The sequence below is a fragment of the Lepisma saccharinum genome, chromosome 14 (assembly GCF_977018435.1).
Source record: "Lepisma saccharinum chromosome 14, izLepSacc3.1, whole genome shotgun sequence".
Lineage (NCBI taxonomy): Eukaryota > Metazoa > Arthropoda > Insecta > Zygentoma > Lepismatidae > Lepisma > Lepisma saccharinum.
This window is the reverse complement of record NC_139242.1, coordinates 60,714,586-60,737,599: the sequence shown is the minus strand read 5'-3', so window position 1 is coordinate 60,737,599 and position 23,014 is coordinate 60,714,586. Positions and strand designations below refer to the sequence as shown.

At 39.3% G+C, this 23,014-nt stretch overlaps 1 protein-coding gene across 2 annotated transcripts in view; it reads left to right on the top strand.

The window, feature by feature from the left end:
• The first annotated feature begins 2,166 nt into the window (after window positions 1-2,166).
• Window positions 2,167-23,014, top strand: part of LOC145998941 (uncharacterized) — a 196,672-nt gene continuing 175,824 nt past the window's right edge. For both annotated transcript variants that reach the window (XM_083135745.1, XM_083135744.1), the window contains exons 1-2: window positions 2,167-2,283; window positions 14,633-15,062. In XM_083135745.1, coding sequence (XP_082991871.1) covers window positions 14,650-15,062 — 413 coding nt within the window. In that variant the 5' untranslated portion in view covers window positions 2,167-2,283; window positions 14,633-14,649. The remainder of the gene's footprint in view (window positions 2,284-14,632; window positions 15,063-23,014) is intronic.

Here is a 23,014-nt window from a genome sequence, read left to right as displayed (position 1 = left end):
CTCCATACTACTTTTGATGATACAGATATTTATATCACACAAGAAGAAATGCTCAATATCCAATTATAGTGCCTGCAGTACGTACATTCCACCCCCGGCGGAAGCAATGAAACTCCCCTTCGCTCCGATAACTTGGGGGTTATGTATACTTTTTCTTGGTAGTTAGCCCTTATTTTGTCATATTTTCCTAGCTTTGATGTTCTTTTTTTAGGAATACTGGGCCAAAGTGGGGGTTATAACCCCCCACCAACCCCCCCCTTGGGCAAGCCACTGATGACATCAAAGCCATAGTTTTCTAAGTAGGAAGTCGCAAAATGGGCAGCGAAAGTACAGATAAAGAAGCTGCCTGTGAAAGAACCTTCCAAAGACCTTCCAAAGTCTAGAGAAGAGAATCTTCTAAATACTTGCCACTACTTATACTTTTTCTTACAAATAAGATGAAGAAATGTGTTAGCTGTTGTTCATGTTCTGCAGTGGCGTAGCGTTATAGTACGCCCGTACGCCCGGCGTTCCCCGATTTAAAATTTAAAAAATGCGTAAATGCTGTAAATATAAAGTAAATCTTGACTAATTTCATATATGTCTGACCTTCATTCGCGATCCGCTTGCAATGCTCCACTAACAACACTCGTTCTACCATTTTTTCAATGCCTTTCCTGGCCGGACGCCGAGCAGGTTCGGCGTACAGGACCCTATATTCCTAGCTGCCATTCTGGAGCGAAAGCTTGGATCTCTTAAAGCACGCGCCCAAATGCTCTCTCGTACGCCAGCGTATGGAGCAGAGGGCTACGTGATTGGTTCACGTGACCCTTCATGCCTTCTGAAGCAGACGAAAGCGGTAGAATTCCTACCCGGTTCTTCGCGCTCGTGCCACTCGCGCTATGTGTTGCTACAATACGCAATATTGACTGACGTAAGTTTACCAAACTGAAATATAGCACTTCTTAATGGCCACTACATTGTATAATTTATCGCACGAACAGCGATGTGCATTAAAAACTAAAAGATCAACACAGTTTTTGTCAAATAAGTTGGTGAAGTCCTCGTGGTAGAAGTTCAGCCTGTGGCTGCTCTACCACTTAATAAAAAAAAAAAATAGTTTTGCGGGTTATTATTTCTTCGTTATTATGTAACTGGTTAATATTGTGTCAATGGAAATGTTTAGCATTCATTTGAAAACTCTTAACATCGAATGGTCTCTGGACAAAATTATTTTAAAATGTTTATCAACATTCTCAATACGTAATAAACAGTGGTCTGCATTACTAATCGGCACTGTTACGTTAGTAGAGTGTACGATAGTTGGATCATCCGCCCACCTCCGTGTCAGAGTGTTTTGCACAGCGCGCCAAGACGACAGAGGCCCCTGATTCGAATCCCGGGAAGAGCACGGGTGTTCTTTGTGAGTGTCCCTTCATCAATATCATCACTCATATTCATATTCGCGATTAACCAACAATGGTAGAAAAGCAAAGTAAAATAAACCAAATCAATCAGTAGTTGGATCATCCACAACAATGACGTCTACTGTTGTGCAGAGGCTTGTGCTTCAGGTAGGTTTTTTTAATGATTTGCGTCATGCCGAAAGGTATAAAACACCAGAGTTCAAAACATTTGTTGCATAGTGAGGCATCTCATTTTCTATCTAAAAACTGCATGGATGATAATGTTTTATTGAAAACCCAGCTGACTTCAGGCAAATGAACAACTCCTGTGGCGACTAATTCCATAAGTAAATTATTAAGCAAAAAAGGGCAGACCCTTCCTTCGGACTTGGCGTTCCCACCCGAAATGCCCATGCTACGCCACTGATGTTCTGTGAATTTATCCTTCACCAAAGTTGTGAGTAAAATAATATCTGCTGTCTACATATTCACTCTTCACTGTAAACAAATTATAGAAAATAGTTTTGCCTATGTCAAGAGGGCTGAAGGCAGTGCCCGGGGGGGTCAGCCCCCCTGCTTCCTGCCTGGCTACGGGCCTGCATTCACAATAAAGTCTGCAATGAAATATGTGTATATATTTTTTTTGTGATAAAGTGCATGCATCCGTCGTCGTTCTGTCGACTCATAACAGATGGCAGCAGATGTACTGTTTTCGGTGAATTCACTGCGGGCGATCAACGTAGAGCGAGGGATTTTGCCTTTCGTTTGCGCCACAGTTTGACGTGAGGAGTGAGATAGTGAAGTGTTGTTGTTGTGCCACGGAATATATTTTTTGTGTTTACACAGTCAAGCGCTTGTTGTTGTGAATCGGATCCAAATGACAGAGGATAATTATAAGGTATGCAGTGTACATGTACACGTAAGATACATTTATCATGTTGATATTTGCAAATTGTCATAACGGTGCCATTTCGCGGTAAAATAACGTACTTCTTCCTGTTGCAAATTCGAAAAGTGACAGAAAGCTCTTGCAGCTTGTGGCGACATAAATGGTTCGGGGTTTATGATAATGAAAACTTTGTGTTAGTACCATTGGTGAAAGTAATGTTGTAATAGTGCTAAATATTGTTTACGTAAGATTACCTTGTTCCTAATTATTATTATATCTAACGTCCCCTTCTACTGTTTAGTTCCCGCCAGTGTATGATAGTTAATGTGAATAGCGTTCCGATGATAAGACTGACATCATGTTATGTCTGTTTTCATAAATAAATAATGTGCACATTGAAATGGAACATCAACGATAACAGTGGATATTATACAGTGTCTCGAATTAATAAGTGCATATCTGTTTTTAATGACAGGTGAGAAGTGAAGGCACTTGGACGATTGGAAAAGCAAAGTTGCTTTAATATTTGTGAACCATAAACGGGACAATATCACTCTTCAGTTACCTTACAGAATGTTAAAGACAACCAGTTTATGTTTTGTAACTCTGTTAATCGCGACGACGAGGATGAACTGATCAAGATGCTGGGAGATACTCATTAATCCTTATCTAGGATTGGAAGCTAGAGCACTCCTGGCTCTGTAACCACTTCGCCACACAGACACTCTACAGTACTATGTAAATAAGTAAAAGAACCTTCCAAATCACGTTGTCTGCTAGAAGAATCCAAGTTGCCAACACCTTATTGTGATTATGTTATATGCGCTCCTGTTTTGTTAATTGACAACACGATTTTTGATTTGATTTATTTTACGTCCCTTCTTGTGCCACTTTTGGCTAATTTGCGAAGATGGGGATGAGTGATGATATGATGAATAGACATCACAAACGTCCATGCCCAAGCCAGGATTACGAATTTGCCTTAAAGTGAAATTTACCTACCTACTCTGTATTCGAAACTAGGATGTTGCTAAACAGGGTCGCCCGCAAGTTTTTCTCAGGGTGGGGGCAACGGTGGTCAAAGGGGGGGGAAGGGAGGTAATGATGCCTCCCAGTTAGGAAAATTCTCATAAAACATCCCTCACTAGGATAAATTGCGTAGCCATTCACCCACCCACTGTATTATCGCCATGTTGATACACACAAACATATCTCCACCTTTCATCAATCCTGTTTTTCCAGATATTTCAGAGGGCAAGAGCCCCCCCCCCCCCCGCTCCCCTCTGCGGGCGTCCTATGTGCTAGACTGAACAGCTCCATGGAGGTTGAGCACCCTAAAATCTTCTGCGACACCCCCTAAATTATTTCACCAAAGCCTAATTTATTCTAAATTTGGCTTCAAATTTATCATTACACACCCCTTAAACGACATTTTTCTTACCACCCTGCCAATAATTCTGGATAAATTCCTCGGTGGTGGACAGAAGAAACCCCTTAGCAGTGATCCCAAAGTGTGCGCTTACAGGGCCGCCGCGAAATGTTAAAATATAAGTTACTTATCGATTAATGTAAAACAAATCGAATTCTTGAAGCAAGGGTTTAATTCACAATTTTCTATTAGATGTAGTCAGGGGGAGGGGCTGTAAAGGTAAACCAAATAAAACTTTGTGCAAAATTTGAAGGGATGTCTCGAGAAACTGGGTGGGGGTATTCAAGATGTATTTTCACATGAAGGTTCTGCACAGTTTCCCCGAGATAAAATAGTGAATTTTCTATTGCGATTTCTTACTGATTGGGCTTCATTGTTTGTTTAAGTTCGACTGGAAATTAAATTTTGGTAGCTATTATATAGATTTCGTACCGTCTCTTGTTATTATTAATCTTGATAGGGGAAATTTCACGGTGCTTTTCCATAGTATCAAGGGCGTATCCAGGATGTCCAGCCCCCCCAAAATGAAAATACTATTGTTGATCATAATACTTCCCGATGAGACACATGATGTAGCAGATACAGAACAATTCTCTCTGTATGCATGGTTTGTGGATTCTGAAAATAATATCCACTAAAAGTTCTTATGTATCACCAAGGGTGCCCACCGGGGGGGGGGGGGGGGGGCGCAGGCTGTGCCATCGAGGTTTTTTGGGGGAATTTTTTCCCTTTAATTAATGTAAAATTCAACATTAATATATATTTTCCAAAATATATGTAAAAATTTTACACCTTGAATGCATCATATTTAATCAATTAGATAAAGAAAAGAAAGTGTTTTATATCCAACTCTTACATATTACGCCTTAATTGACACGTGGGTTCTGGAGGGAATTCTGAATTAAACGTTGGGGGGGGGGGGGGGGGCAGTATCCAACTCTAGCTAGGTCTTAGATTATGGCATGGAAATTTTGGTGGTAGAATTGAGTATTAAATATCAATGGAGACATATGGAGCTCTTGATAAAGTGTTAAATCTTAGATTGTCAAGGGATTTCTGTAGTGGAGAGAGACTTCGGACATAAATTTTGGAGACTGTATTTAGCGAGAAATACGGCTGGAAAGAGGCTGCAGCTGTGTTCTTTCATCAGGACAACGCACCTCCTCATAGGGCGGCTATTGTTCACATATTTGTCACGGAAAACAAATTTGAAGGGATTCCACATGCTCCGTGAATACTCACCTGACCTCACACCTAGCGATTTTTGGCTCTTTGTAACGGTCAAGGGCATGGCAGGCTCTGTGGTCGCACATTTTCAAGCCGTTCCGATCTTGCATCAGCGATTTTTCAGTAGGCTATACAAAACAGACCCCTAAAGAACCGTTTGCGGAGACCATGATATCGTGGCGTCAGCGTTGTGAAAAGTGTGTACGGCTAGAGGGTGATTATGTTCAAAAGTGACGACAGTTTCAGTTTTCTGAGGTGAGTGCATTTTTCAAAATAAATTAGGAGACCTTAGAACTTGAATGCACCTCGTACTCAGCGGGCTCGGCCAAGGAGGTTACAGAGATAATACATCTTTATCTGATTCAGGATTCGAACCAAGGACGTTTGTCCCAGCAGCATATCATGGTAACCACTTCTTTATAGCCTCGCTACTGACGATATACGTACATCTTTTTACCTGTTAAAGTCCTGTAGGAACTTTTTAGCTTGTGGGTGCTGAACTACCCACTGTTTGATAGTATTCCTGTTTTCGTGACGTAATCTTTTTAGTCGTTTCTCTCTTGCGATTATTACAATTTATGCATTCAGTTATTGATTATACGCGTTGTATTAAATTATTGAAATGTCTATAGTTATTCTTAATGTGTAGTGTCCAATCTCGATGGCTTACCGGTAAAGCTTGCAATGACCCTAGGTCGTAGTAAAAGATTTATTGTTTATTTGTTTAATTTATGTATATGTTCGTTTGAATCACTGTTATTCTGTAAGTGTATCACACGTATAGGAGGGCCTGTATTGTCATATCTAGTGTTATCACATATGTTGGCAACTCCGCAAAAATAAGGGGTTGGTAACTATGAAAAAAGATTTAGATTTTGCTTGCTTTTTGTGTTATGAAGGAAAAGATTTGAAAGATGACGTTATTGTAAGTCTAAATTTGTGTTATTGCAAGTCCTTTTGTGATAATATTGTGATAATTTTAATGCTTCTAATCTGTTAGAAATAGCAGAGCTGGAATTAAATTAAAATATTGGCCTCTGTAAGGCTTGTGTAAAGTAAGTATCTTCATGGAAGTGTATTTTAAACGTGTGTTGTTAACGAGTTACTAGTTTAAGCTATTGCTGTCAATAAATCGTTACTTATGCGATATTAAGACTATTACTTAAACCCAGCATGCCCTGGGTGTAGAAGAGTGCTCATGTGCCCTGTAACCAAGAGGTCCACCATTTGATACCTGGTGGAGGCACATTACACAGTGGTTCGGATGCTTGTCTGTGCATAAAGTGTTCCTGAAGCAACCTTCATAATTTTTGTATTTGTGTTCCTTTACGGCGCTTTTCAGCCTCGTTAGGTTAACTGAAAGGATGATGGAGATCACATTGATGTTGGAGCACTCAAAAAGAAACACAAATGCATATATTCGAACCCAGAACCGCTCAAAACGCTCGCCCACCGAGGCGGCAAAATGCTAAGCTTTTTACTGTTCATGTGGAAACGATATCGAATCAGTTAACTGCTTTGGAATTCGCGTGTGGATCGTAAAATTTCCAGCCATTTAGATTCAACATCAGTGCGTGGATTGGAGGAAATAATGCAATGCATGGCCGATGCGTCTAGCGTGGGTTTCGTGACGAATTTCGAAGATTTCTACCTTGTTGTCACTTCCAGAAGGTTTCACCAGTTCCGCAATGTACGGCTGGGATGGACGAAAGCAACTCTTATAGTTTGTTTCGTTTTCTTACGAAGCAGAGCATGAACGAAAAGGCACTGTTGCAAGAATTTTTCAACCCCCCCCCTCCTCTGCGTCACAAGGTTGAATACACTTTCCAAGAATATGCAGTTTTCAATCAGTAAAATGTAAAGTTGGAAAAAGGGGAAGGGGCATATTTCTTTCTTTCTTTTTTTGGGCGGGGAGGGGGGGTGTTGCAGCTAAAATGTTGGTGTGTATGTCAGAATATGAGCAGCACTTTACATTAACTAGGCATATTTGTCTTGATTTCTAGATCATCTAGAGGGCTCAAGCACGATAGTACCCTTAAATACGCCACTGGTGGATAGGATTCTTTTTTTTTTTTCTAATGTCAGAGCCGTATTCTTTCATCTTTAAGTACATTACATGTGTTTTAGAACGGAGACGTAAAGGATGAGGAAGGAGAGGGGGGGGGGGGTGAGGCAAGCCATTTGAAATAAAAAGTCGATATTCAGAAGAAAAAAAAGTACCAGTTTGGGACAGCCTCCTTAGCGTGCTGCGGTCATTCCATATGAAAGTGAACAAATAAGGTTGATTTTGTTTTTATTCAAAGTTTCACTTATATGCGAAATTGAAGGGAAAACTATTCAGAACTTGTAATTAGTTTAATGGTATTTAAACAACAGCTAGTGTTAAAATGCACATCTGATCCAATATTTTTAAATTTGCAAGTTGGCACCACTGATGCATTTATTTTGTCGTGTGAGAACCAGAAGAACGTAACTCAAATTTATCAAATGTATAGGAGGGAGGAAATAATGTATTCTTAGAAATATGTCTGACTTAAAAAAGAGTCAGTAAATTGGATATACGTGACTCCACCTTACTGCTGAGGATTAGATGTGGACAGTGGCGGCGATTGGGTCCAAAAACGGGGGGGGGGACAAGGTGCCAAATCTAGGGGGGCAAAGACAGTATATTTTCCCTTTGTAGATAAGATTTAGCATAGAGCGGGGGCAAAAGTGGTGAAAACTGTGGGGGGGGGGAAACTGCCTCCCTCGCCCCCCCCCCCCCTAATCGCCGCCAATGGATGTGGATATATGTCGATCCGACGTTTCAGAGGAGTTTATTTAGACAAAACTGAAAAACTCATTATTGGAGTTATCTTCCTCTGGCTCTCATACGGTGATTTCTCTGTCTGTTTTTCACAAGTGAGAGCTTCTTGCAGCTCGAGGAACTGTGGTTTGACACTTCAACAACATTCAACACAGTGCAAGGTGAATGCAATTCATGCCACACCTATCACAATGGAATTGCTCACTGGTAAATATAACTAAAAACATAAACCATTACTGTTTTTTTTTGTTAGTTTTCCGTCATAAATTCCGTCACCATTAACATTAAAAGATGGAAATCGAACGTAAAACATGAAAACTCAAATTTTAATATAGGATTAGAGGCCAATGATTGCATTTCCTACTTGCCAACCGCTTGAGTACTGTGTCTATTTGATTTGTTGTTTTGAAGTCCACTTTATGCACAGAAAGGCTAATTGGTTGTGGACCTACAGTTTGAAGTGGGATCCGATCCACTTGAACCCGGGACCCCTTGATTACAAGGCGACGACGTTACCACTACGCTATCTGGGAGGCCCTTGAGTACTGTGTATACTTTGCTTACTAAAAAGGACCTTCTCCGATGGAGTAATGGTAACATTACTGTATTGGAATCAAGGGGTCACGGGTTTAATCCTCTGTGGAAGCACATCGCGCAGTGGTTCGGATCCATAAAGTGATTTGAGGACAACAAACCTGCCAATAAAGGTAGCTGGCTTTAACTATTTTAGTTTTGAATATTAATAATTCAAAATCCACCAACTTATTATCTTATCTTTTCTTTCAATGCTGCCAGTGGTTCAACCTTCCTGAGCCTGCGGCCCGGTAAATTTGTTTTTTTTTAAAAGTTGATGCCCTAATCCCAACAATTTTACTACTAAATAGCTTTCTATATTTTTAAACTTTATACGTTAATTAATATGAACCCTTGGAATCTAATAAATAAATAACTTATGGCATAATCATAGAGAGTATTAATTCGAATATGTCTAGGCTTGTTGACAAGTATGACATTTGGTTTACATTAGTTGACAACGACTGATTCTAATGGAATATTTTAGTTTCCTCTGGCCAATATCATTCAATTTATTTGATAAGTACTGATTTTCATTGGCAATGTTCTACTTCGGACACCGGAAAATTAGTTAATGAGAATATTTGACATCAATATATTTGTTATACTACCATGCTAAAGGTCCCGGGTTCGATCCCCGGCCGGTTCAAATCCGGGAACTTTTCTAACGGTGGAAGCGGCCCCGGCGCACACCCAGCGTCGAATAACATGGGTACCTGGGGGAAACCCTGGGGGTAAAGGCGGTCAGGGGCGTGATGCTGATCACATCACCCTCACTCACGACCGGATCAAGAAAGTGTGGGGCGTTACCCCCACACCCCCTATACGCCTTCATGGCGTGGTGCTATGCACAGGGGAACACTTTACCTTTTTTTTATATATATTTGTTAATGAAAATTGCGGCGCAAAATTAATTTAACCGTGGTGTTCGTCCGTCAACCTCCAAGGCAAGCTTGCGCCCCTCTGTTAGAACGTTTGATCCGCCACCGCCAAGCATTTTCTGTTATCGCAGCCGAACTCAAACCAGAACGGAAGGCCAACTTTTCAGGTGGTCGCCAGCTTGGGCTGCAAGTCGCTTCACCCTCTAAGACCCAGCCGTTACAATTCAAATTTGGAATTGTTGTTGTTGATTTTTTAATACCATTTTATGCACAGTAAGATTAATCGGGACTGGATCTACAGTTTAAAGTGGGATCCGAACCACTATGTGCCTCAACCGGGTATCGAACCCGGGACACCTTGATTACAAGGCGACGACGCTGCCAGTGCGCCATCGGGGAGGCCAATTCGAATTTGGACGCTGCATGGGTGACAGTCCCCTCTCAGTGGCTTTGATTTCTCACCAAAACTGACGAGAAAGGATTTCCTCATATCTGTTGAACGAAAGGCCAATTTTTCAGGTGGTTCCCAGCGTGGGTTGCAAGTCGCAAAGTTCAGAACCTCTCGCGGTCTCGTATAATTGACGCCAGGGCCCGGTGGTTGAGAAACACTGCGTCACTAAACTCCGAGTACCTTCGGATTTTCAGCGCTGAAGCTTCAGTTGACGTCATCGCCTATTCCACCACTTACGTTCGAATTTTCATCACAAATTGTTTCAAAAATGGAAGCTACAGTTGCTCTTCTCTGCAGTTTCGGCTTTTGCTTGGATTTTTATGGAAACACCGTTGTTGAATGAATGTAAAAGATCATCTAAGGATAGTACGAAGGAAGAGGAAGATGTATGTCTACTTACAAGTGCAGTGGCAGAAAACACACATTTATTCTGTAGATTTCCGGCCCGTAATTCACGTTCATTGTTCTCATCGACGCCATTGTAGCTCATCGTTAGTGTTGCCCAAGGGACGAGACGGGACAGGCTTTTAAAAATTCGAGACGAGATTGACCATGTGCCATAAGACAAACGAATATTTTCGAGACGAGACAGCATTTCCACGAGACGAGACAGGCCAAAGTCTCGTCTCGTGGGCAACACTACTCATCGTTAGCAGACTACAATTACCCACAATTCCTAAAATCCAGCGCTGAATCCATCGGTGAATATCCAAATGAAAATCCGAATGTGCGGAATACTGATATCTGAAGTTCAGCAATAGGTTTGGCTCTGGCGAGAGAGAAATGTTACATTTACCTTCCCCTTTTTTCTTCTTCTTCCTTTTTTCATTGTGTCTATTTCCTATTGGCCTTTACGCCCCACTTGTGTACCCTGCGTAGGTCGCTGAGCAGGAGCTGCAAATCAGATGGTTTAATGCCACACTTCAGGTGGAGACACGTTACCTCCATTCCCCTGATCGTTATCAGAGTGCACCTCGCCTTGCGTTACCGGTTCTTCACCTCTTGTCAAGTGCTGCGTAGTCTTTAATGAGGAGCTTGTTATTATTTATTACGTAGGTGCCGCGACTTGGCTACATGCATTCTCGCTCGTCTGGTAAATGAGAAGAAATTTATGTGGATTGTCTGTTACCCCGCAAGTGTAAGTTCACTTTATGTTCAGATAGGCCAATCGGTTCAAAGTGGAATCTGCCTTCAGCAGGAACCCAACCCGCGACCCCTTTATTACGAGGCGACAGCGTTATCCACTATGATATCGAGTAGGCCTGAATAATTTTCAAGATTAACTGATTTTAATAGATCGGGTTTTCAACACGGTGTCCTATGGTTTTTGTTTTTAAAACATTAGAAGCCGAAAAACAAAATAGCATGAAAATAAAAATTAATACTTACACCAGGGTGTCTACAGTCTGGCAATCCTGGAAAAGTCAGGTAATTTACTTTTTCTGGAAAGCCATGGAAATATCAGGGAAATTTGCTATGTTTCTGGAAAAGCCATGGAAATATCAGGGAAATTTGCTACGTTTCTGGAAAATCGACATTTTTGTAGTAGTGCAGTAAAAGTAGACTTTTGAGCAAAGAAAAAATAACAAGCAAGCCATTTTAAATGTGTTGTGGGCAAATTATACTTCTGTTTGGTATATTGATTATTACTGGTAGTTACAGTAGATTTTTTTTATATTAAGTACTCTAGGGAATTGGGTCATGTTTTGACCTATTAGGAAATTGGGTCATGGTTTGAACTATTTTTAGTTAGAAATCTTCTACAGTTAATGACTAGTGGCATTTACCACTTCCTTGTTGCGATTTTTGGGTTGTTTGGTCGACATTAGGATTAATACATGTCTTACTAAATCTTACTATAATTATGTATTATTTATGCTATAATTGTTATGATTTTCATATATATAAAAAAAGAAATATTTGTTTACGTGTCAAGTATTACGTAAAAACTCATCTCTGATGCTCCTATGGAATGGAAGTAATTTTCTGTGCAGTTTCCCAATCTTATTACTTTTACCATATGAAGTGAATATTGTAAAGTTTGGTTAAGTGAGATTCTAAGTCTGGTATTTAGCTAAAATGTACTGACCTTTTTACACACATGTTTAATTACATGAATTGCCCTAATGACTTGGTGTTGACCTGAAAAACCTGGAAAAGTAGGGGAAATTAATTTTTACAAAATTGTATACACAAGAACTGAATGTGCGTGCGTTCAACGGAATATTATAAACTGTAGGGTAATCTGCATCTGTATACAGTGGTAATATCAGCCTTTACATTTGTTAAATTTGTACTAATTTGACATCGATCTGATTTTATTTTCGAAATATGATACAAAATTGTGTAATTGAAGACTAAATTAATTCTCTTTCGTATTATCATACTTTCGAAACAGGAAAATTTAGATATACATTGCTTTTATTGATTTAAGACAATGCCACAGACTATAATACAGCGCTTCGTGTTCATAAGATTCTCTTTAGTTTGGAAATATTGTTTATTTTTTTGTTTCATGGTCAGATAGCTTTCAACCTATGCTACATAATATAATCATAATATTTCATGTAAGAATTTGGCTTGTTGAAACTTCTCCCATAAGTGTAATGACACTAAGATACCACTGGCCTTTAAAATATGCGAAATAAATAAACCATCTCCACTTTCTTTCATTCGCCATGTTTGCCTCCTCTGCTAGCACAGTGTTGCTAATTTTTCTGCTTCTTTAGCCCATCTTAACACAGTCTTAAGGTATTTTAATTACCACAAATGCCAGTCAAATAAGGCAGAATTGAATATCTAATTCGGATACATATTTATTTCCAAATAATAACACGAGAACCGTTCCGATGGCATAGTGAGAACGTCGCCTTGTAATCAAGGAATCCCGGCTTCTATACTGGAGGAGGCATGTAATGGTCCCAATCCCCCTTTAAACTGTAGATCCAGTCTCGATTAGCCTATCTGTAGTGTTGCCCACGAGACGAGACTTTGGCCTGTCTCGTCTCGAAAATATTCGTTTGTCTCGGGACACATGATCAATCTCGTCTCGAATTTTTAAAAGCCTGTCCCGTCTAGTCCCGTGGGCAACACTACCTATCTGTGATTAAAGTGGACTTAAAACAAACTTCAACATTTTCAGCACTCTCACAATTTCATTTCTAGAATCTAGATGGAGACCCAGTGGGACAACATTGTGTTCCAGGAGCTTCTTGTTTCAATTGTAAACATCGAAAACTGGCTCATAGACAGAAATATATTATTTTTAGTTTCTTAATGATACAAAAAATATGTAGAATTTCATTTTTTAAAACGATTAAATAACAATTTCCTCTCTAAAATTACATCTCCAGGGTGTCTACTAGTCTGGAAATCCTGGAAAAATCATGGAGTTTACTTTTTCTGGAAATGTCAGGGGGATTTACTGTGTTTCTGGAAGTATTAACATTTTTACAGTAGTGCAGTAAAAGTAGGTTTTTGAACAGGAAAGATAGGACAAGTAAGAAATTTTAAATGTATTGTGAACAAATTATATTTCAGTTTGATATGCTAAATATTACCAATAGTTATATTGCATATTAAATACTCTAGAAAAAGTGTAGAACTACTACAGTAATTTTCTATTGGCATTTAACACTATCTTGTTGCAATTTTTGGGTTATGTTTGGTTGATATTAAGATTAATATATATATTTGTAAATTTTACTATAATTATGTATTATTTATGTTATAATTGATCTGATTTTTATAAAGAAAAATAATTCTTCTTTACCAGTAGTCAGTACATAACTAGTAGCCTAATATGTAAAAGCTCACCCCTCTACCTATCCAAGGGGCAATTTCTGTTCAGTTTTCCTTCTTATTATTTAACATGTAAAGTGAATATTCTAAAAAACTTGGTTAAGTAGTATTCTAAGTCTGGTGTGTAGCTAAAATGTAGTGACCTTTTTACACACATGTTTTAATACATGAATTTCCGTAATGACTTGTTCTGAAAAAATTTGGTTCTTCGCCTGAAAATCAGGGAATTTTGTTTTTACAAATTTGTAGACACCCTGCATCTCTGCATCACCCCGTAACTCTGTGTGCCTCTCGTGCTGTATATATTATCTAATGTTTTCTGTGATTCGCAATCGCACATATTAACCGGAATGTTAAATGAATATCTTCCATGTAAAGTACTGTGAAAATGCTATAAGAATTGTGGATCATTTACGCAGTATTTATGATAGCAAAAATGTCCGTCTAAAGTAGGCCTTATGCGAGATAGCAAACTATTTTTTTAACATCTTTAATTCTAATTTAGTTTTGTTTTAGTCATTCTGTATCTGTCGTGTATCCACGGGGAGGGTGCGATCACCCCTCCCAAATGCCTAGACTAGGTTATGCGACATTATATTTAATCTATATTTTATTGGTATCTCAGTATTAGACCCTATATGTGTAGGCTATCCTTTATTTCACTGGTGTAAAACATTATGGATGGTTATTATGGATATTTTGCAAATGTTGCAATAATTATCATCATAATTACATATAATTATGTTCTTAATTCTGTATTGAGGTCTTATGAAAATAATCTACATTTGAAATCAAAATTAGGTAAGTAACGACCCTAATGCTTATGTATACTTTTACATGGGCGACATGATTTTAGAGAAAAGGTATTCGTTTCACCACTTTTCGTCTTATCTTTACAGTATATTCGTTAGGTTTATCACGACAATGGAAAAATAAACCTCTTTTATCAATCCTGGATTCGGACCCAGTATCCCTATTTTCACCCTGTGCACGTTATTCTCTGTAGACTCCGGTGTAGTGCTATATATTGTTTATGTAAGCACTGTATAAATATTGGTAGAATGGACCTTCCGCGGGAAAATCGCCCCTCCCGAGTGTCATTCCTCGATCCGCCACTGTTCTGTATTAAATAATGCTGTCTGTAAGTGTACAAGAGAAATTGATATGACTGTTTTGTTTATCACTTGCAGGTGTTCCTGGCAAGGAGATGACAGACTTGTTGATCGAACCCGTCAGCCCAAGACGGGAACCCTTGCACCGCAGCAGGGTGGACGGCTGCAGGCAGTCTGCAGTCGGCCTCTACAACCCCCTGGAGAGGAACGGAGAGATGGAGCTGAAGCACAGCAAGAGCGAGATGCTGGTGAAGAATTGTGCGGGATCTTCGGAATTGTATTACGACGGGGTTCGAAGCGGGGGCTCTTGCGCGGCGCGAGAGAACGGCGACTCCGCGAGGGTGAGGTGCTTCAGCGACGATGAGGTTGAGGAGAGGCGTAGCGATGCCCGAAGGAGGTTCGACCAGGTTGAGATGCCCCGAAGTTCAAGTCGGTACGGCGGACTCTACGATAAGGTCGACCCTGAGGATAGTATCAGTGCGATGATCAGCGAGAATGACTTCTACAGGTATGAATGTTACTTATTTACTCACTTTTTCTTAGCTAGTGTGGAACTGAAATTAACCAGTGTCTAGATAAGTTTCTGGCACTTGAGACTGAATTGTTGTTTGCGACTGTGGTAGTTGAATGGAGTAGTTTTCGGGACATGCCGCTGGATCGTGCTAATGCGTCTTTATAAATAGTCACAGCTCCATTTAAGCTTTATTTTAAATACGAGGTCCTATGGTGAGTGCCGACTGGGAGCAGGGTTGCCGTGTCAAGAAAAGTGAGAAAAAAGGATATTTCAATAATAAAATTAATTAATTTTCGGGACGTTGATGAAGCAAATGAAAATATCAATCAGTGGTTCTCTAGAAATATCCTTTCTCAGTGTTCAGTTGAAATTTGAAAATTTTCTGTCGACTGGTTCTAAAGATAATCGTGACTAAAATTAGCCCATAAGCATACATGATAAAATGGTCAAATCTTCACCGATGTAGGAGATCGCCTTAAATCAACATTTCATTATTATGCCACTTATTCAGACGTAACAACGGGGTCGCCACCGAAGTTCCCGCGGTGTAAGGAAGGGGTGACGTTTGGAAGACCCCACACCCTAGACGGTATTTGCAGACTAACGAGGCTCTGTCGCCTGGACCTGCTTCCAGGATAATCCTTTGTAGGAATTGTGTTGTCGTCAACATGTCTTTGTAAGTGATCCTTCATTCATCTTATCGTATCGCCATTCATCACCATGGTCGCGATTAGCCAAAAGTGGCGAGGTAAACTAACCTAATTCAATCAATCAATCCACTGAAGTTTCGGGTTCGAACCCGCAATTTAATCTAGTCATCACTTTAATATCGTCGCGATTAGCCAATGTGAAAGAAGAGAGACGCTAAATAAAAAAAAAATGCAGTTACAAGCAGGTGGTTGACATGTGGAGAAGTTATATCCACAGGCGTTTTACTGTGCCAAAACTTTTTGTTAGTTTCTTTTAATGAGTAATTTTGCATCGTATTGATTCTAGACGAGGTTGACATGAGCATTCTTCATTACGTAGTTGGAACCCTTTCGTCTTGTAATCAAGAGGTCTTGGGTTCGATTCCCGTTGAAGGCACGTTGCACGGTGGCTTGAATTCCACTTTTAACTAGTCCCAATTTGCTCATCTGAGCACATGGCCTTAATACCAAGTTTTCGAGCGAGTGGTCAGCGTATCGCAGCCCGAAGTCACAGGCCCCAGGTTCGAACCTTGGTCATAATCAATTTTTTTTTTTTAAATCTACTTTATGTACAAATAGGTTAATTAGGATTGAGCCTACAATTTAAATCCAAACCATTATGTGCCTCCACGAAAAGTAACCAAAATTGATCGATGTAGATATAGACCGGGAACAACACAACCTTTTCTAATTCACTGGATGAAAAAGGCTTTTTTTTTAACTGCCGGTACGTACATGTGGTTCCTACAACTCGGTTGTTTTTTCCCATTTTACAAAGTTGTCCCAGTGTTAATAATGCTACCATCTTGAAACTTGTCATTACTTTTTTTTTTTCCACTTTGACTGCATTCCTTGTTAAGGTTATCATATCATCAGACGAATGGATCGATTCAAATAATTTCTACCTAATGAGTTTTGTATTTGGAAATGCTTTTAAGTCCACTAAAATTATGGACGATCGTGTTGTCTTTTTTTTCAGCTTCGCTATAACACAGATCTCAAAATTTATTAAATCAAAGTTGCACTTTTGCTTTCTTTGAAATGATCGTGTCTGTTCTTTCTTAATTGATGCAGTGTGAGTGCATCACACCACGGGACAGCTGCTTATAAAAGAAGCCCTACTCTTTGATGCATTTCTCTGTGTATTTTGATGCACCAAAAGCGCACTTGAATGCGTTACTGGAGTAAAAGAAAGAAAAAAATAGGCATGCTAGTGTCAATTGGAACATTTTGGTTTCTGTGTGCATTGAACTGTAAGTAGTAGACTAATTTTTCTTGTATGTACGTATTGCTTGCATTGCAGAATTATTTCTCTTGTGTCTACGGTTATTACAAGCATAGAAACACAGTTTTTCGTTGTGACGTTTCAGAACACACGTTCCCTTCATCAGACATTTATTTACAATTTGATTAAAGATACAGTTATAACAATGGTTAAAAAAAATAACAAAAACGAATCAGTTATACAATGGATGTTGTCAATGTTACATTGTTGTAATATAGCAACTTAACTGTGAAATAAGATAACTGTATCTTTAATCAAACTAAAAAATAAGTGTCTGATGAAGGGAGCCTTGTAAGGTGGCCGCGGTGGCTCAGTCGGTAACGCGTCTGACTACCATGCTAAAGGTCCCGGGTTCGATCCCCGGGTTCAAATCCGGGAACTTTTCTAACGATGGAAGCGGCCCCGGCGCCCACCCAGCGTCGAATATCATGGGTACCTGGGGGAAACCCTGTGGGGTAAAGGCGGTCAGGGGCGTGATGCTGATCACATCACCCTCACTCACGACCGGATCAAGAAAGTGTGGGGCGTTACTCCCACACCCCCTATACGCCTTCGTGGCGTGGTGCTATGCACAGGGGAGCACTTTACCTTTTTTATGCTTGTAATAACCCTAGACTACAATAGAAATAAGTAGTAGACATTAAGTGACACCTAAACATGATTGTTGCGAATAATAAGCTAAATTTTGGATGAGAAATGAACAGAAGTGAGGCCCGACATAAACTTTCCAAATTCTCAACTGCATGAACTGCACGCGTGGGTCTTCTCTTGTGACTCGTGTTCACTTTTGCTTATATCGTTGAGTGTATAGTAGGAAGTAAGTGTTGCCTGTAGCACTTAGCTCTTCGTTAATACAAATCCGCAGCTATTGTAAGGTTTCCTAGAAGGTCAGGTGTACCACAAGCTCAGAGTATCCAACTCCTGTCGGAATACAGATTATATAGGCCATGTAAGAAGATACAAAAAAGTTCGAGTTACAGGAATTCAAACAAAACTCTGACGAAACAGTTGGCAATCTCTGCACTGGCATAAGCACAATTACATTTTTGAAAACTCATTTGATGTAAAAGAGAAACGGATGAGGACAGTAATGGATAATGGACAATTTGCTTGGCAATATTTATACATCCCACTGTACATCCGGTGGATAAAAATTCTAGAATACTTGTTTGTCCATATACCTATATTCTACTATTTTTCTTTCACACCCTATGTTGTTTTAATTAAAGTAATTGTGTTGCTGAAGCAGGTGTCCTTTGCTTATTGGAGTATTTGTTTCAGTTCGACTCTCACGTTTCAGAATACTGATTGATTGAGCATGGTGATGGACAATTCGCTTACTACTATTATATTTACTTTATATCCTCGAAAGTGCAGTGATTAACGCTGTCTCCCTTCAGTCAAGGTGCCCCAGGCTGATATTGAAGTAAAAGTTTTATGTCCCGAATTCTGTTGCAAGTCTGAAAATTATATGGTTAAAGAGTAGCGACGTATTGTAAGAGGTAATTTCCTGACACTATTCATCTGAGCTTGTTGATACTTTGTAGACGAAAGAAGAAAAGGAGGTTTACTCTTTAGATAATTTTGACGAAGTATGGTGATATTGAAAGATATAAGAAGTAAAATAATTTTTAGAACTATTATACCCAAGCTCGGTGAAGCGCTTATTTCAGGTTGTGAACGTTGGAATAAATTGCTTCATTTAACAAAGTTATAAGAAGTCAAAAGTGATGTTAAATTTAAGTTTGTGAATTTACAAAATATTTTTTTTTAATGAAGATGAAGCAGTAAAGTTAAAAATGGAACTGAGAAAGAGTTTTATGCAAAGTAAATAGAACGACTGATAAAAGGCTGTAGAATAGTATGTATATTGTTGAAAGGCTTATGTAAAATAAAATAAAATAACTGGAATGTTAAATGTTGTAAAGGTATTGATTAACAATTAATGATTTCTGGTGTATGGAGGTATACCTTTGATGAAAAGTTTTCATAATATGTTTATTATGCTTGAGTGTTTACTAATAATTATGTTTACTTAGTTAAGAATATTCTTAGTATATAGTATTTATTACGCTAAAAGAAATTTAGAAATTGTAATCCGAATTTAATAAAAAATGCATATACGAGTGTTGGACAAAAATTTAAGGAGAAGGAAAGAACTTTTAAAGACTTATCTCTCCTTGCAGTCCATATAATCTCTCTTCGGGAGAGGGGGAATCTGTGACCGATTGTTAATTTGTCCGAAAATACTAGAGTGAAGAACTGTAAACATCCCTGCTGAAAATGGACTAGGTCTCGCGGGATACAGCAGTGTCAGTTACTTTTACTTTTTGGCGCTAACAACAGTAGTGAGGGAGCGTGGGAAGTCTTTGGAAGGCCGCTCAGTTTTTTTTTTCGCGTGAAGTCTGCAAATGCAGTAGTGATGGCGTCTTGTCGACTGAATGACAGTTCGCGCTGGCATTGACAAAAGAAACTCTGAATTCTTTAAGTTCGTTTTTGGTTTTCGGAATCCACGAAAATAATTGGTTCCAAGTTGGTCGGCCCGGAAGCTGCAGTGAGGATGATGGAAACGTGTGCCCAGAAGCATGGGTCTGATCAGATGACGTGATCATCCCGAAGAGATTTTGTCAGCTGTTCAAGAGTTTTCTTCAAATTGGTGCTAAAGTGAAACGTGATTACTTTGATAATAATGAGAGCTCTCGTATTCAGTGATTAAAGTGGATGTCACAAAAGGGTGAAGGAAAAGCGCTATTCAGAACAAAGGTAGGGATCTCAAACAAGCTGTTAAGAAGTAAGTGTAGTAATATTCAGTAATTATTTTGAACTCAATCATTACAAGAGTGTGTAGCTACAGCATTTTTTTTTCTCCAATACATCATCAGCAAACACAGTGAGCTAAAAACGAGAAAATTGTGAATCTGTTAACTACACAGTATCCCATTCACAGAAGAACGTTTATAAAGAAAAGGTTAATGAACACAGGAAACTCAGGAGCCATATGGATCCACTCCTCGTCTTCCTCAGGGCGAAGTGCTGGCTGGGATGACGGTGGCATATTGTAGTCCTATAATGTGGGTTGACGTTGAACTTCCTACATAGAGCATGCATTCAATTTGGTGTTGTAGTTTTTTCGTTCATTAGATAGATTCTCGTATGAGCATTGCCGCAAAGGTATTTGAATAGGACAGAAAATTTATAGCGTAACATCAAAGAACTCTGGGATTTAAATTTTTTGTTCGAATACAGATAAACACATGTTTTTACATTCGCAGAGCAAAAAGTTTTACTGAAAGCAGCTAAATAAGCAAATAGTTTGATATTTAAATATCTAACTCCAGTATGGAACATTAGTTAAATATGACTGGCTATAATGTAGAGTGATTTCACAATGTATTTACTTACGATTGTTCCGATGTTGGTTTTTAATGTTAACACTATTACTTTTGTTTAATGTTGTTGGTACTGTGCGGTTGGTTCTATATTCAAACTAGGAGACTTCGATAACAAGGCAATATCGTTAACACCCCAGGTTATTGGGAAGACCCTTGAATAGTCTATCAGGCAGTTTTCTTGACTACCATTCTCAGAATCGCACTGTTTTATTCATAATTTCTTCAAAGGTGTATACCATTCCATCGAGTCTCTGGACATTCCATACATCTAAAATTACTAGTCAGGTTCGTATAATTGGCAATTTCTCTGCAGCACCGAATTCACGCGCATATGGCATCGAATTCCAGAACTTGTAGTTGTTTTATTTCTGTGGATCAAAAACCAGTTTCGTTGGGAGAGGTCAGCTGAAATTTCAGAAATAAGAAGATTGTCCTGAGGCTGTTTATTACCGCTGCCTTCCTTCACCTCTCTCTCTCTTGAAGTTGCATGACACAAACGCCATTTCGAAATTACATTGAGGATGAAGAATGTAGCCTTGTTGGAATTGGGCCTTTCCAGTTACCTGGAAAAAGGGAGGGGGGAAGAGAAGAAAGATTTCTTGAGAAATATGCGTTTACATTGATGTACTTTGATGTACTTGAATTCTTTCCTCATGTTAGTTGTACCTCAGTGTTTTTGTCTCTGGTTGGTCTGTTTTGTTGTTCACTTTCTTTTTATTGGCTGATCAAATGGGATCATTGCTTTTATAGCTTGGCCAACAATTTTTACCTATTAAAGCCAGCCTAGTATGATTTTGCGTGCATTTAACGTCCAAAATGTAGCCTTCGATATACAGCAATGCGACTTTAATACCATCATCTGGTGTCCGTTCGCCAGGCAGAGACATTACACATGTGTGGTGCCATGCCTCCACCCCCCCCCCCCCCATATACCTTCAAGGCAAGTTGCAATGTGCAGAGGGTAGCTAGAATGCACGGATTAACATACACACATATATATAAAATTTAAAATGCAATTAAAACATATATATTCTGGTTCTAACTGAAGGAGCCGACTTCCGAGGCGGAGTGGTTAGCACAGCACGCTACGACGCCAGGGGTCTCGGGTTTGAATCTTGACCTGGGCGTGGGAGTTTTCTGAGTGTCCTTTGATCGATTTCACCATATCATCACTCATCTTTATCTTCGCGATTAGCCATAAGTGGCAGAAAGGCGAAGTACAAAATCTAAAAGAAGGGAAACAGGCCACTATTGTACTGTATTTAGCATAATGAAAGCCCCGAAAAAGGATGATTTTTCGTCAACTTTGGAAACCAATGTAGCATTTAAAGAATGCATGAGCCGTTACTAATTTTGATAGCATTGTTTGGTAACTAAACTAATTGTATCTGCTAAAATTAACACGCTGGCTAACAGTCGGCCACCAGCATTGTCCGCTGTTAAAAACGAGTTAGATCCCTGACATTATGATTAAGGAAATTGCTTTATTTCAGCTTGTGTCCAACATCCCTAAGCCAAACTTCTAAGGGAAATCCCCATAAATATTCATGAAATCTTATTAGCACTCAGCTAGCTAGCATGTCGAGTGTGACTACAGAGTTGTTTTTAGCATATCCTGCTTAGATAAGAATGAGTGGGTTAACTTCTCGTTATAGTTTAAAGCCAGCTTCAATATAATTGATTTAACGAGATATCCACCCTTTTTTTGATTGTTTCCTGCGTTCCTATATCACCTATTAGATGCGTGTTGGATACATGCATCCGGTTTTGGGGCGTCAAGAAAGAAATAAAAAAGCAGGGGTAGACGCCGAACGGAAGTGACGTTTTTGTATTCGTGCTAAGAGACTGTGATCTTAATTGGACACGCAAACGTTGGAGAATAGCGTCGAGCAATTAATCGATATTCTCTTCTCAGTTCCTTGTTTGAATCGAGGCCAAGTCTTACAATATCCCCTTTCCCTTCATAGTGCTCCAAGGAACGCTACACATTTCATTGCAAGGTTTTATTTTTGAACCTTTGATGTGGCATCCTGTCTTATACAGCTGTTCGCTCGCTCCCCTGTGGTTCTGTGAAGTACACACGTTACTTGCAAGTCAGATACACAGAGATATCACAACGAACGTTCTACCGTTGGTATTTTAAGATCGTATGGACGATTTAAAGGATTTACACCACCGACACCAAGAGTTCTAATTTATATTTTCTATAAAGATCGATTCATACTATTTCGTTTTAATATGTGCATAAGTTTTAGTTATTGCAAAATTGAAACTTACTACACGTTAACAATTTCATACTTTAATAAGAGTGATGTCATAGTAAGGTGTAACTGTGAAACACCTGTAGCTATATTTTCACAGTGCATAGAGGACATCAAGGCGAACAATGTGTCTTGATAACATGTTGCTCCTTCGTTTCAACGCTACATGTCCTCTTAAGAATTACACTTTTTTACTTTGTACGCATTCAACCACGCTGCAAAGGTTCATAGTTGTCACTGACAGTTCAGTTTTCTATTGGTCAAGGACAACATTTTTATTACCAACGGACAGCTTTTGTGCCTAATTAGGCTTCACACT